The following is a 15,752-nucleotide window of genomic DNA, read 5'->3' on the forward strand; positions in this document are numbered from 1 at the left end:
GTTCACCTGCTGTTGCTATCTATCTTGAACCTGATCTTGAGGGGAAACCTGATCGTGACTGCCACGCTTTGGGTGTAACAGATCTGGCGATGCTGTTTCAGTTCCTCAATGTTGTGCTGCCGTAGTGTCATTTGATCTGAACACACAAGTGAAAATGTTGAGTTTACAGGCTGTTCTCCTGTATTCTGCTATCATTCACTATTTCTGTGTCTAAGAGTTTTTTTTACTGCTATCTCATAACAGGATAGCAGTAGTCAGAGTTTCCATTAACAGAAGATCCTGTTATGTAAGAGTGATAGTTAACAGAAGATCATTATTGTCAGTAATTTCATGTCCAGCCTTGATGTTGCTGAGTAATGCCATACTTTTCTATTGTGGCAGAAGCTATTGTCACTCACTTTTACCTGAATGTGTGTGCAAGTGAACCACCTTCCGAAACACAACAGTAAAGATCCAAATAGACACAAGTAATTATTTGGTCTTGATGCTTGACCTGATGACATTAATCCCTTTTTATGCGTTTACAGCTGCCAGCTGATTCTTTATAAAACGATTCCCATCTCTTATAGTAAAATCTTGCATAAAGCAACTGTAGTTGATTCAGTTTTGAAAAGTGTTATTGCACCTTCTCACTCATTGTAACGCCAAGGAATTTGTGCATAATAAAGTCAATCCATTCTGATATTTGATATTGCTTTATATATCTTATGTTCAAGTTTGTGTGTGTTCTATATTTTACCCGTCTTCTCTTTTCCTCGAGGGCTCGATAAAGTTAAGGTGGAACTCACGGTTGATTACTGGACAGCTACTGTGAGATTCCTGTGTTTGAAAATAAGATTTGTTTTAATTCCCATGTGGTTTTTATTTGTGTTAAAGCCCAGGGAGAAGCTGCAGCAGAAACAGTGAGCATATACTGCGCTGATTCAGGAGCAAGAAGTGTGTGAATGAATGGGGGGTGTGGGGTGGGGTTGATGACTGGATAAGTCAATATCCACATATTCTTCTATTCTTCAATAATGTCTCCGTGTGTCTGTGTTTCCCCTCTTACATCTATCAGTCTGTGGTGACACTCCCTCATCAGGAATGACCCTGTATGGAGGCTCACACTGTAAATCTCTGTGACGTCTTAATAATACCTTTATGCTCCTTATGGCTGGCGGAACAAATGCAGAAATATTTCTGCTGGCTCACTGCACGCAGAGAGAAACTGTCTTTTGATCCTTAATTTCTCCCAGCCTGCTACAGAATTATGTTGCCAGTATCTCAAAATAGAGACAGCGTGTGTTTCTCTTTCCATTAAAACAAGTGCTGTTATTCAGTGTATTTATTTGCACTGTGGACACAGAATGTGCCGTCCTGTCCCATATGCCACCCAGTCCCCAGAGGCCCCTGAAACATGCTGCACCCACACTGTCACATCCCTGTAGCTGCTGCCCCACATGGGTCACATCACACTCTGAAACCAGTTTGGTGGGCACTTGGAGCTGGAAAGCTTACAAGAGGGAAAGAGACAGAGAGAGAAAGAGCACACACACACACACACACACACACACACACACACACAAACACATACACACACTCACCTCCCTCCTCTGACACACACGTCTCCCTCCCTCCACGTTCAAATGAAAACTCCGGCAGTCTGGTGAACTTTTCCTGAGTGACAGGACCTGTGAACACTTTGACGAACAGAGCAAGTCGTGTGGATTAATTCCAAGTGTACAGCGATGGGACCTATGTAGCAATGTTACATAATATATCATCTATTCATATATTTTCCAGTTTCATCAAAAGGTTTCTGAGTCTTGCGCCATGGAGCCTGGAGCTGGAGGCATCGGGATCCTCCATGCGCTTTGGACACCGAGGTTTGCTTTTTTTCCCCCCCTCTCTTCTTATTTGGTTTATTTTCTTTATTTCTTTACTGTTGTAGCAGTTTAATCCATAACTTTGATATTTTATCGTGCAGCTGCATTGATGCAGCTGTGAGTGAGCGCATGTTAAGCATCTCTTTCACCGGATGAAATCGCTTAAATCAACTAGCTTATTGATAAACCCGCTGCGGATGGAAACTTACAAAGATGTCAAATTTTCAGCAGTATGTGATACTCCATCAGTGATTCATTCTAAAATGAATAATGTGTAATTTTACTTTTTCTTATAATAATTCTAAATTACCTTTATTGATCATTAGTGGACTAATAATTCATAAAATTTTATGTGAAAACCCCGACAAGTGAGGTGCTTCTCCTCAAGCGTTTTGCCTCAAATAGCCAAATGGTTTCCTAAAGCAGATCTTAACTATCTTTTGATGAAATTAATTATACCACATTTGGGTGACTTATTTATGGCACCAGCCTGTAAAATGCGCATTGTGCCCAGAAATGATCCCAGTAATTGCATTCTAACTCAGCTTAAAGAATAAACTTATAAACGGATTACCGGCTGAGGAGGAATGTTTCAATATTGGCTTCTGAACCGGGCTTTACATCTTGCAGCACCCATGGTTACACCACTCTAATCTCCAAAGCGAAACAGAGAGGTTTAATGCTAAATGGCAAGCATAAAAACTCAATTCTTTCTATCTGAGCTTAAAGCCCTGTCATAAATATTACAATATTCCTGATGGTTCAATAAATGAAATAAAAATTAGGTTTAAAGAGAAGCCTATGGGGAAGTGAGCAAGTGAAAGCTAAACTGCACAGGTTAGGCCTGCCCTACATTTACTGTAAGTAAGACTCCCAAGCCCACAGGTAGCTCAGGTATTACTTGTGGTTTAGCCTCAGGACCTCAAAAGACAGTGCTTATGACTATTCTGAACTGTCAAAACATGTCCATAAAACTTAACTCAGGCTGGGGATGGGCCCTGTTCTCGCTGCTTACAAAATGACCCCCACTGCTGGATGTTGGCTGACCTTTGTTGACCTCCGCGGGGTGGCGGGTTCTCACCTAATCCTAAACCTATGGACGCAGGAGTTTGAAAAACTAGCGGAAATGCCTCTCTCCTAGCCGGCTTTTCCTGCGGGAAGCAGCAGAACTGTGATCTAAACTTGGAAAGTGACGACAGGACATGAACAGGAACTCCAGACATTTCCCAGATATGCTGCCCAGAGGCCTTCATTGTTCTGTTGACACCATTAATTTTTGAAAATAGTTCACTTTGGGCTTAACTTACACCTAAAAAAACCTTTCAAATAGATTATCTTTATGTCTCATGTTATTGTTGTATATTTTCTTTCCAATGACCCAATCCAGTTTCTTTTTGGATACAGACTTCCTTTTTATGGATCCATAATCCAATTATCCCTGAGCCCTTCAGGTATCTTAGTCATTCTACAGACAATGACGAGACATGCAATGCCTAATAATACGCTGCTCACATAAACACTCACCTGTCTGCAAATTTGTATTGATACAAGTGGTCTTACATCGTCTCAACAACATATAGCTGAGTCACTGCAGCATTTTCCGTGACCAGACGTTCAGTCTGTACTAGTTACAGCTCAGACTATCAAGTGATACCATGCTGCATAATTACATCTGTAACATGTCAGTGCAGCACAGGTAGTCTCATAAAAATGCCTGTGGCAAGAGTGACAAACTGTTGTTTGGTGATACTTTCCAAAGTTTATGTGTTCAGTCTTGGACGCCTTAAACATAACCAGGCTGATTGCAGATAATGTGATCTTCAGTGAAACTGAAAATGATAGCTTTAGTATATCGCAACTGCAACATGTTCTCTCATCTCACTCTGTCTTTCGCCTTCTGCACAGATGTGTGTGCAGAGTGCGATCCTGTGTTGGCAGGTTCACCTCTAATGATGTCATGCTAGTGGCTATTAAAGATAAGCAGAAACACACATGCTTCCTACCACACAGGCCAAGTTCTCAATTTGGATTGTGGTGGGAAATACTTATTATTTGTGCATTTTTGTTTTAATTATAACATGGGTCTTTGTGTTTATTTGTGCTACTGGTGTAAAAAATTGTTGGTCTTATATCAGTGCATGGCAAAATTACACCCATGCTCTCATCACTTGTCCTCTCAGAGGAGAGCACCACACTGTGGTGGCTACAAGTCTTACAGCTATTTAGTGAATTATAGACCTGAAGATGCAGGAAATCACACAAAATATGCTCCCCTGGTCTCTAGTGCCCTTTGAGTTCAGTGTGTGATCTAATTATTAAGGTATAAAGGTAGAGTAGAGTAGAAATGTTATGACCAAACTGAGAATAAGGGATTCATGGGTTTGTCATCTCAATGGTTGTAGGTTAGTTTCTTTATTGGACATGACATCATATCTGTCATATCACCTGTTTGCTCCTCAGGATGTGCGTGTGAAAGAGGACAGACTGGGGCCAATCATGGAGCCTGAGCAGAACTGCAGCTCACAGTGTGATTCCCCACTCTGCTTCATCCACTCAGGGGTCAACAGGCAGGAGGGCCTCAACATTCTGCAGAGACTATGCAGTCTCAGCACGGTAATCACACATACCCATGATGCACTAGACACGCAATAACATACTGAAATCCAAAAATAGCATGTACAGAAATATAATGTTCCTCTCTTAAGTATGCAATTGCTACTGTGTGCTCGCACACATACACACACACACACACACTTGTACATGTATATATAAATACACACACACACACACACACACACACACACACACACACACAGTGCTGACATATATACAGGCTCATACATGTTGGCAGATTCAGTTTAATGACATCCACCATGACTGACCAACAGAATATTTTTGGCAACTTCAGAAGGTTAAAGGGTGAACATATCTATAAGGCTTACATATGGCCATACTTCAGTTGAATGTGTAGTCCATTATTTTGACACTGCTTGTAACAAATTGATTAATTATGAAATGTGAAATACATGACACAAGACTGCATCACATACAATATAATTAAGGTTTTAAAATGACTTTTTTTGCTTTTTTACTTTAAGTTATTGGTAAAAGTGTTTGTCTCCCTATCCACTGCACTTACCTAACCCTGTCTTACATGACTGAAAGCACCAACCCAAACAAAATATATCAAAGGAGAACACACTTGAAAGGTGTTATTTACCACTTGACAAATCAGATCAGGAAAGGTAATGGGAATGGACTAGTGAAGCTATGTTTAGTATCGTCACCGCCACCTGTCCCTTTAAGAGAAGAGTGAGAACAGCCCAGCAACATGAGGCGGGCACAAGAAAGTCTAATATGACTTTCTAAATAGAAACATAAGTAGTAGAGACGGTGTATGAGGGAACACCAACGCTCTCTGACAGTCTCCTTTTGGCTCCACAACTGTTCATAGAATCGAGGTGAGTTGTTGCTTTGGTTTCCTTCATGGAGTTGATTTATGCATGCAATGCTGTCATAGTATAGATATCATCTTCCCTCAAGGGGAAAGGAACAGTTAGCTGAGCTGTGTGTGTTTTGTTATTGTAATGGTTTATCTGACAAGATCGTGTTTTAATGTTCAGTTTTATTTTATTTTATTGTAATATAACAATATTTCCTTGTTATCGTATGTCGAAGTCAGTCAGCTGATATGAAATCCATTCAACTCAAATGAAATATCCTTTGATGAAATGTAACACCATGGATTTGTTGCTATTCATGGACATAGACAGCTCACCAGGCACAACTGTTTCTAAGCCTATTAGTATACTGGAAAAAAAAAAAAACACAAGGACTGGTGCCAACTTATTCCATAAAATCCCACCTGCTTTCTTTCTGGATGTGTTCCCAGATATGGCGACTGCTGGCAGTGTGCTGTCTGAGGAGCAGCTTCTTTGCCCCATCTGTCTGGATTTATTCAACCAACCGGTCTCCACTCCTTGTGGGCACAACTTCTGCAGGGATTGCATACAAAGTTACTGGCAGTGCGCTAATCTGTCACAGTGCCCCGTGTGCAAGCAGAAGTTCTACAGGAGGCCTGAGCTCAAAGTTAACACCTTCATATCAGAGGTGGCTTCTCACTTCAAGAAGTCGGTGGAAAAGAGAGAGGAAAATGAAACCAGTACTGAGGGCCAATCCTCTGGCCATAAAGGAGATGTTTCATGTGATGTGTGCATTGGGAAAAGGGTTAAAGCTCTTAAATCCTGTCTGGACTGTCTTGCCTCATTCTGTGAGACTCACCTGGAGCCCCATCATGTTCTAGGCACCTTCAAGAAACACCACCTGGTCAACCCCATGATGAACATGCAAGACAGAATGTGTCAGAAGCATGAGAAACTCCTGGACCGGTTCTGTAACACTGACCAGGCGTACGTGTGCCAGATCTGCGTTAAGAAAGACCACAAGGCTCATCACACTGTTCCTATTGAGGGTGAAAGCAGAAACAAGAGAGCTCAAATCGGAAGGATACATGCAGAGGTGGAAAAAATGATCCATGACCGACTGCAGAAAATCGGCGAAATCAAACAAACCACGCAGCTCAGCAGAGGGAACACAGAAAAAGAGATTGAGGAGAGTTTACAAGTCTTCACCAAATTGCTCCAGTCCATCCATAGAGGCAAAGCTGAGGTGGTGGAAGGGATTGGTGCAAAGCAGAGGCAAGTTGAAAGCAGGGCCAACGGGCTCATCGTGGAACTGGAACAGGAGGTTGATGAGCTGAAGCGGAAAAGCACTGAGCTGGAGCAGCTCTCTCACACCGAAGACGACTTCTACCTCCTGCAGAGTTTTCCAGCTTTCTCCACGCTGCCAGCCACCAAAGATTGGTCTGACGTCAGTGTAGAAAGTGCTGTTTATGTGGGCGCAGTGAGGAGAGCAGTCAGGAGAGTAGCATGTCAGCTGGAGGAGACAGTAAAGGCTGAAGTGAAAAGGCTGTGTGAGACAGAATTTCAGAGGGCTCGGCAGTGTGCTGTGGATGTGACGCTGGACCCTGATACCGCTCATCCCAAACTGGTGCTATCAGAAAACAAGAAACAGGTCTATCACGGCAATGTAGCGCTGAGCCTCCCCGACAACTCAGAGAGGTTTTACCCCGGTGTTAGTGTTTTGGGAAAGGAGGGTTTCTCCTCTGGTAGGTTCTATTATGAGGTCCAGGTGAAAGGAAAGACGGAGTGGGACATCGGAGTTGGACTTGAGTCTGCCAACAGAAAAGGGGGGAATATACTAAACCCTGAAAGAGGCTACTGGAGCCTGGGGCTTAGAAAGGACAAGAGCTACTGGGTCCTCAGCAGCACTCCTATCTGTGTGCCACTGGTTGAGAGGCCGCAGAGAGTCGGGGTGTATGTCGATCTGGAGTCGGGGCAGGTTTCTTTTTACAACGCGGACTCTGCTTCTCATATATATTCATTCACTGGATACTCATTCAGTGAAAAACTTTTTCCCTACTTTAGCCCCCGACGTAATCGTGATGGAATCAACTCAGCCCCTCTGATCATCTCGCCTGTCAGCATCTAAAAACTTTGTTTTTTTTATTTTTAGATTAAAGTCAGCAAAACTTTAGCGTGATGTTTGTTGCTCCATTTGCCTCAATAAAGTTTTGTTTACTCAGACAAATACTGTGTACTTCTTTTGTATTTTACATCTATCGATCGCAAAAAACAGAGTTTAGAATACACATAATGAACAATCAAATAATCAAATCATGTATGTGTGAACAAGCTACTTCTGTAATATTTTAGATGTGATTTCAAGAGGTTTACATGTGCATGTGTGTACAGATGGCTGTGGAGCTTCCAAGGCGTTCCCTCTCCCCTGTGCTAAGTGCTGTGGTGTGGACACTGCTCTCCTGTGGCATCCTGCTGGCCTTCTGCTTCCTCCTCTTCACACTGCGCTTCAAAAACAACAGGTAGGGTGCGAAGTGAAATATCTATATATATATATATATATATATATATATATATATATATATATATATATATATAAACACAAAGAGACAAACACAAAAAATGTATTGATTCATTGTGTGTACGTATGCATGTGTGGTATTATCAGGATAGTGAAGATGTCCAGTCCCAACCTGAATGTCCTGACTCTCTTTGGGAGTGTCCTCACCTATATCAGTGGCTTCCTATTTGCTTTTGACGAACGAACACACCCTCAAGGTGGAGCATCTACAGCTGTACTACAAGTAAGCACATCGGTCAACCTCAATACTCCATTACACTGTTGGATAAATGATTGTTGGATAATATTACAGTGCTCTCCCCTACAGGCTCGGATGTGGACTCTTTGTGTCGGCAGTACCCTGGTGTTTGGCCCTATTTTGGGGAAGACGTGGCGACTGTACAGAGTGTTTACCCAGCGGGTTCCTGACAAGAGAGTGGTAGGCATGCACCTCTTCCCTCTTCGTTGTGCTGGCTGTTTCCAGCAGCTACAACCTTGTATTGTGTTTATTTTATGTGATCCAGGATGCATTAAGTGCACCCTTCCTGGGTTTTCAAGAGGCATTTTTATATGTTTATTTGATGAACAGTCCTAAATTGGTTTTCTGCATGTGGAAGCAATACAGACATTGGTTGAGAGTGGTAAGAGGAAGTACTGGAGACAAAAATTTGAATAAAGACAGCAAAAGATTATGCATGACGGACATTTTCAGGTCAAGTGTTGCACTGATAAGATCTGTTGTTGAAAATGATTCATTAGTACTAGTACTACTTTCTATGAGGTGTCACTTTGAAAAGAGACTTACTGGTATCTGACAATATCTGACTGGATTCCATGGTTGAAAATGCTGTATGGATGAAATGAGTACATTTGTTTTGTAACTGTATGACAGGGATGTGATTGCCGACTTTACTCTCTGTCTCAGATCATCCGAGACATCCAGCTGATGGGCATGGTGTTTCTGTTGATTGCGGTGGACCTGCTGGTTCTCACTGCCTGGAACCTCACAGACCCCATCAGGTGTTCACGATCTGTCAGCGCTGTCATCAAGGTATAATTTCATGATGATTTTGCGTTGCTGATAAGCAGTCTTTGTTCTGAATGTTTAAATTGCAGAAACCCTGATTTTATAAGAATAGATTGCAACTTCAAAATGTAATGTGATTAATTCTGTAATGTAATTGTGACATAGACAAATATAACTGGGTTTGATTGTGTATGCTTTTCCCTAATCTAGGTGGTGGAAAAAGATGTTTCCTACTCGTTGTCTCAGCTGGACTCCTGCTCGTCTGTATACTCGGATCTGTGGGTTATTATTATAGCTGTTCAGAAGGTGAGTAATCTCTGTTCTATTCAAATTCAATTAATTTGAATGGGAAGTCAGGTAGGAAGTCAGGTTGAATAGGAAGTCAATTTGACAATGAAGGAAGTCACTTACTTTGTTCTAATGTATAAGATAACAAACTCGAGAGTCTTTATGGGGAAAGTGAGGTTTCTTCATATAACATAACTGATATATATTATTACAGGACCGTCAGATGGTTAAGTGAGTATTTTCTACATTGATTGCTGCATCCCCAAGATGAACTAAAATATTTAGTGTTGAATGACAAACTTGTGCAATGACAGAAGATGAAGTGAACATGTTTTGACAAATGTTATGTATGATGTTACATCATGCAGCCATCATGTGGTACTGCTTACTGCCCTATACCAGACAATGTATATATAAACACAAAATCACTACAGGCAGTTGCACTATTTCTTAATTCATGAAATCATTTATTGCTTAAAGACAAAATATCATCTCCAGTGATTATTAGAGAACTCAACATCTAACATGTTGCTTTAAATTTCCCTCCTTTGTCTTAACTTTGTCTCTGCACCTCTCTTTAGGGTTGTCTTCTCCTCTATGGGACTTACCTGGCTGGGCTGACCAGCAACGTCAGCCACCCTCCAGTCAACCAGTCTCCCACCATCATAACAGCTGTCACTTTGGTCACCCTCTCCTCATCTGTAGCCGTCCCTGTGTCCATTTTCCTGCAGGCTTGGCCCAACCTGGTCTACAGCACTGTGGCTGGAGCCATTTTCATCTGCACACTGGCTACCAACTGCATGCTGTTTGTGCCTCAGGTAATGAAAACACCTTAAGATGCATGAAAGTCCTGACAAAGTGGATGAAAAAGCATATTTAGCTATTTTCTCTCAAATGTTTCTGCTGCAAGTTTTGGGGGGAATGTGCAGGATCCCTTCTACATGCTTGGAAAAACACAGCTGACATCTCCAATGTTTCTGGTGATGACAGTTCTTTAGCAGCATCACTAAGGCATTAACCACCAGGGAGGGGGATATTATTGTTTAGGCAGAAATGTCATCTAATCATAGGATACTATGTCTGGAAACCAGCAGTGAAAAACAGCCACAATCATTCAGACAGACAGAAAATAAACATAGACATATGTGTGAGACAGACAGATGAATGACAAATGCTTGTATGGCTTTCTCTTTTTGTTTTGACAAAACAAGTCAATTCTATGAGCGATTGTGGTGCCCACACCTCCCTTTTCCATATGCGTGTCAGTTTGCCATGTCTATCAGTGGAGTGTGACTCAGGCAGCAAGTGTTTATGAGTCAAAACTACGTAGGCTGTTGCAAACAGGTTTATGACTCTCTAAGTGTCTGGCAGTGGGTTTATGTTACAGTAAAGGAATGCCTCTTAAGGAAAGGAAGGAAATATTTTAATGGTGAGCAATAAGCTCAAACACACCTGGTCAAAAGATCTCATGTCAAATCACCCTGGGAACCTTTATTACCGGTGTGTGTATTGTATATAGCTGAAAGTTACAGTAACGTTCTATACATTTTTTCTCCTCACATTGACCAACATGCAGCTGACCCAGTGGCGGCAGTTTGAAGAAGATCAGAACAACCCGAGTCAGATGGCCAAGTATTTCAGCAGCCCCAGCAAGAGCCAGCCCTCTGTGTACAGCCAGGATGAGATCTACTACCTGCTGGGGGAGAACAACTCCATGAAAAAACTCATTAATGAGGTACTGAATCACTCTTTTTCTATAAGAAAATCAAAAAAATATCATTCATATGAGCTTGTCCAATGAACTAGATCTCTTCACATTATTTCAAGCTACATAAATCTTTTTTTGTTCTAATTTGACATCACTGATCGAAGTCACCCTTCTCTTTAACATTATTCCTGGTGATGTCTGCACATACAAAGCATTGTTAAAAATAACAGCATGTTTCCTTTCTTCTGATGACACTGATTTTCATACAAGACACATTATCAACATCTTCAGACTTAAAATTGCCTAAGATTATTCTTTTATAAGCCTTTTTAAATTGGAGTCAACAGAGGGATATGGTGACAATAAGTCACTGAGACATACAGCTGAGACATGCAGTTAACCATCAAATTGCAAATAGCTTTCATTGGAAATTGACTGAGAAGACTGTAATTTAGATGGAGTTAAAAATAACTTGACAGCAGTGGAGCTTGGCAACACTGTCTGTGTCGATTTAAAAACCATCCAAAGGCAGGAGATTTGTTTAAAGGTAGATTTTTCCAAACAAAACTTTCCCCTTCAACTTGTGTTTCCTGTTACAACTTTCAGAAGAACGCAGTGATTGACAGTCTGCAGGAGCAGGTGAACAACGCCAAAGATAAACTCCTGCGTCTCATGTCAGCCAGCCAACCACCTGGGGAACAGGAAATGGACTCTTCCGCCACAAACCTCAACTCCTCCTCTACTCAGACCACAGAGCTACAGTCTGACAGCCCCTCTTCTCCTCTACCTCACATAGGCACAAAATCCAGACTCTCACCCCCTCATCTCTCCCCTCGCCTCACTGCTGCCTCTGTTTCATCGTCGTCTAATGCTCTACCGCCTTCTGCCCCTGCTCCGAACTCCACCACCCTCGCTGCTGCCTCCTCTACTCTCCCTGATGCGGGTGAAAATCAGAGGACTGCCTCCGTTGCTGGTCCCATAGGCAGAGACACAGCTGAATCTAGAAGAGTGGAGGATTTCAAACAGCCTGCGTCTCTCCAGTCCCCTGGTTTACTCAGGACAGCAGAAGAGACAGTTGATTTTGTTACCTCCCTACAATCCCTCAGCAATTACAGCGGCCTAACATCCCCGCTGGGACCCAACGCCAGACTGACTGGTTTTGTCAGCAGCGAGCAGTTGCAGGAGATTCTCCAAGAACTGAGTGTGGATGCAGTCATTGAAACTGCACTCAAATCTCCCAGTCAGACAGCCAGGACGCCTTCTCAGCTAAAATTTATAGAAGCCTCTGCACTTTCCCCGCTCTCCCCGCGGACACCACGCTCCCCTCGCCCACCTGTAGTCTTCAGCTACCCCAGCATCTCTCCCTATGCGATGAGGAAACGTCGACCGCCCTTCCACTCCTCCAGAAGAGGTTTGGCCCCGCCTTGCTTCTACACAGGTTCGGAGGCTGCTGTTTGTGGGAAGACGAGGGAAAACTGTGAAGCCCAGAATCAAGACAAGCATCCTGAGGGAGTCACTGTGGACAGCACCCTCCTCCAAGTTCACAACAGTGACCTTGAGGTGGAGGAAGGGGAGGAGGATGAGGAGACAGAAGGGCATGAAGTGATAAGAAAATGTCGGAGGTGTGTCAGTAGGTCTCACAGATGTTCAGTCTCGCCATGTGCGGATCATGGTCGCACACCTGACGTGGAAGCGAGTGATGATAATAAGCAGCACCATAGACGCATTAGAGACTCCTGTGGGTACTGGGACTCAGACTCTAGCAGCTCAACAGACTACTGTTACTACCACCGTCCCTATTGTGACTCCTGCCTGCAGCGGGGCTCGCTCCTGTCCTCAGACACTTCCTCTGATTCCTCGGACAGCGAGTACGAAGGCTACAGCCTCTACCGCTCCCCACACCCTGTGGTGTTCAAAGAAGACATCAAACCCACCTTTGTATGAACACACTGCACTTTACATGTTCATCCATTTCCACCACTTGAATTCATTCCCCGAGAAACTTTGTATAAAATTAGCTTTGAGGATAAGACGAGGCACAAAGTTCAGCATCTATAAAGCTAATGTGCATCTATGACTTGACTGAATCTTTCAATGTGTTTTGCATTCTATACAAAGAATGTTTAAACTTGCAATGGGTTGATATTCTTGAGCTGTGCACAGTGGGAGGGAGTGGTTTTACTCATGAGACTGTTAGATTTGTGAAAACCTTTGTAGCTCAAAAGCACATAGTGTTTAGTTTTTAATATTACTTATGGCATTAGATGTATATTTTTGCTGTCAGAAGAAAACCCTCACATTTCATAAGTCTGATGTTAAGAAAAATACATGCAGTATATTTGCAGGTGGCATTAATGCATTTTTTTTTAAATTACCGGATCTATTTCGAAGGTGTTTCATGGGCTAAAGGTTAATGAAGCATAATTTATAATGCAAAACCCAGAATGCAAAGTAAAAAGGTTTTCACTCAACAGTAGAAATGTGCACAACAGCTATTTTGCAAATATTTATTTTAATATTTATTTGTAGATGTTTTGATGTACAGAATGACTTTCTGTCTCCTTTTTACATTGTCATATACATTCCTTAAAATGTTGCTATGCTGTTTTATTGTACCAGCTGATTGTTGCTTTATAATTTACCCCTCACAGTCTTTACAGACTATGTATAGACTGTACTTGCTTCCCATGTACAGCTGGTTTATGGGACACCACGCCCACGCTGTCAGCATGGTGCAGACAGGTCTCTGCTTTCACATTTCTACATTTAAATATGATGTCAGTATTATTGTCCTGACTCATCAAGAGTATTTATTGTTCAACAGTCACAGTTATCTGGAGTGTGTGTCATGTATAAGAGAAAGGGAGACCTGCTGACCCTCAAGCCCTCATTTGTTTACTTTCAGAAGTACCTCTGCACCACTTCATGTTCATTCTGCATCTTCTGAAGAGGAGCCTCACGGCATGAACAGCTTAAACAGAAAGTGTATAAATCACTGACTTCATGCAAGAGAGAGCAGAAACCAGACAGTGTTTCTATGTTGGAATACCCTATTGGCTGTATGTCAGTTAATTTGTTATAATTTGATTTAATATAAATTAGTTTAACAACATGTACGTATAATATCAACCGAAATATTAATGCTATTAAGAAGGCCCCTCTATAAGACAGTAATAACTTGCCCACTTTGCCTTGTCGGTTATCCAGCATTGACTTGGTGATAAATACTAAACCTGACCTTCATTTGCTTTTTCATGGTAAAAGCTAAATCACTTAATCAACCAAAATAGTTAACAATTAATCTACAGAGTCTTTCAGGAGTTTTCATGATATTTATTGATATGTATTTTTATATTTCTCTTTCCTGTCTAGCTTGTCTGTCTCACTCCCTCCACTATCTCCTGTCTGTCTCTCTGCACTTTTTCCTTTCACTAATGGGAAAGCGTGTTTGCCGGGGGAAGTGTTGCCATGAAGGGAATACAGTGTCTTGCATTACTTCTGCTCTGCTGCCTGTTTTTGCTCTTCATTCTGCATATGAACCATTGAAGAAGCCTGGGAGAAATTCCCTTTGATGTCGAGCATAACAGAGGACATACAGACCACACAAAAGACACACTACCAGTTTTGTTGTGCAGGAGGAAAGACTTTCCTGTCAAGCTAAGATGAGTGGCCTGCACTCTGTTTAAGATGTGACATGTTGAGAAATTGTAGAATAAAAATAGCTGTGAATCAATCACACACACTCTCACCCCCTCATCTCTTTCTAAGTCTTTGCATGCACCACATTTTTGATTTGATTTGATCTTGGATACCTCACCTCAAGTGGTTTTAAATACCAGAGGAGCATAAACTTTACCACTTTATAATAAGTCGACTTCCCTTCCTTTTTTGTTGCTCTTAGCCCCAAATCCAATGGTCCCTTCTGAAGATGTAAATCATTAGAAACTTACCACATATATATTTAGTTTCAGTTTTAGAAAAGGCTCAGTGATTTCCTATAACAGCTGGACACTTTAGTTTTAAGCAAACATTACTCAAACAGAAGAAAACAGTGTGTTTGTTGGGGACTGTTTTCAGTGGCGGATTAATACACATTTAGTGCACTTGTGAATATTTACATGATATGTGTGCAGTGGATTCATTAATGGTTAATAACTCCTTTACTAATATTTTACAGATCTGTAAAAAGTTATGAATAACAATAATTTGATTTGATTGGACCATAAGACCATTTACCTTTGATGGAAAAATGGCTAAAGATATATATTGTTGGAAAGAGGGTAGTGCAAAGGGAGTGATATGGTGATTTGGGAAAGAACAGAAAAATACATATACATGAAGTATTTATTTACCATTAATTAGTCACAGCCTCGTATTCCCGTTATAAAAGATGCCTTATATGGGGTGAAGCTGGATAAAGAGCTCTAGTGACAAGGCTGCCATGCACATATGCACACACATTATTATAATTCCTAAGCATTATGACACAAATTAAATGGATGTGCCCGGAGCCGCGTGCATAAATAGGTGTGAGAGGAAAATAGAGGACAGGCGTTTTGCAACTGACATAGCAACAGTGCTGCATGACCACCGGTGCTCTGTGACAGCTGGGTCCGTTTGTACTGACAGTCTGATTTCGGAGCTCCATTGGACGACAAAGTCATCAATCCCGAGAGCAGATCCGCCCATTGTTCCCGTAGCGGCGTGGAAAAAAAGCCTTTGAAGTCGTGTAGGCGGTGCCAAGCAAATTGTGCCATGTGGTGTTCAAGAGCCACGTTCTGATTGGTCTAAAGGAAAACTGTAAACGCCCATTTCTAAAGGATACCCTCTCTGATTGGTCCAATTGGCCACCCCAGATTCACCTTTTGCGCGTTCACAGTTTTCA

At 41.9% G+C, this 15,752-nt stretch overlaps 1 protein-coding gene across 2 annotated transcripts; it reads left to right on the top strand.

Annotated features, from left to right (window-relative positions):
• Positions 1-1,574: 1,574 nt before the first annotated feature.
• Positions 1,575-15,703, top strand: gpr156 (G protein-coupled receptor 156). Of its 2 annotated transcripts, none has more exons than XM_067603750.1 (10): positions 1,575-1,865; positions 4,326-4,478; positions 7,679-7,806; positions 7,953-8,088; positions 8,173-8,283; positions 8,770-8,895; positions 9,082-9,177; positions 9,741-9,977; positions 10,736-10,894; positions 11,474-15,703. In XM_067603750.1, exons 2-10 carry the CDS (start codon positions 4,362-4,364, stop codon positions 12,809-12,811), a joined length of 2,448 nt encoding a protein of 815 aa, XP_067459851.1. In that variant the 5' UTR covers positions 1,575-1,865; positions 4,326-4,361; the 3' UTR covers positions 12,812-15,703. The 2 variants fall into 2 exon arrangements, with proteins under 2 accessions (XP_067459851.1, XP_067459852.1); XM_067603751.1 differs by lacking the exons at positions 1,575-1,865; positions 4,326-4,478 and adding exons at positions 4,533-5,326; positions 5,758-6,985 and having other exon boundaries at positions 7,699-7,806; positions 11,474-14,878.
• The last annotated feature ends 49 nt before the right edge of the window (positions 15,704-15,752 follow it).

This window comes from Thunnus thynnus, chromosome 11 (genome assembly GCF_963924715.1).
Source record: "Thunnus thynnus chromosome 11, fThuThy2.1, whole genome shotgun sequence".
In the NCBI taxonomy this organism is placed as follows: Eukaryota; Metazoa; Chordata; class Actinopteri; order Scombriformes; family Scombridae; genus Thunnus; species Thunnus thynnus.

What these genes read in the sequence shown, in the direction of transcription:
- gpr156 (XM_067603751.1), top strand. Translation starts at nt 5,760, where the DNA reads ATGGCGACTGCTGGCAGTGTGCTGTCTGAGGAGCAGCTTCTTTGCCCC. An exon ending in CTGTCAGCGCTGTCATCAAG is followed by an intron (nt 8,896 to 9,081) that starts GTATAATTTCAT and finishes TCCCTAATCTAG; the next exon opens with GTGGTGGAAAAAGATGTTTC. An exon ending in GCATGCTGTTTGTGCCTCAG is followed by an intron (nt 9,978 to 10,735) that starts GTAATGAAAACA and finishes ACCAACATGCAG; the next exon opens with CTGACCCAGTGGCGGCAGTT.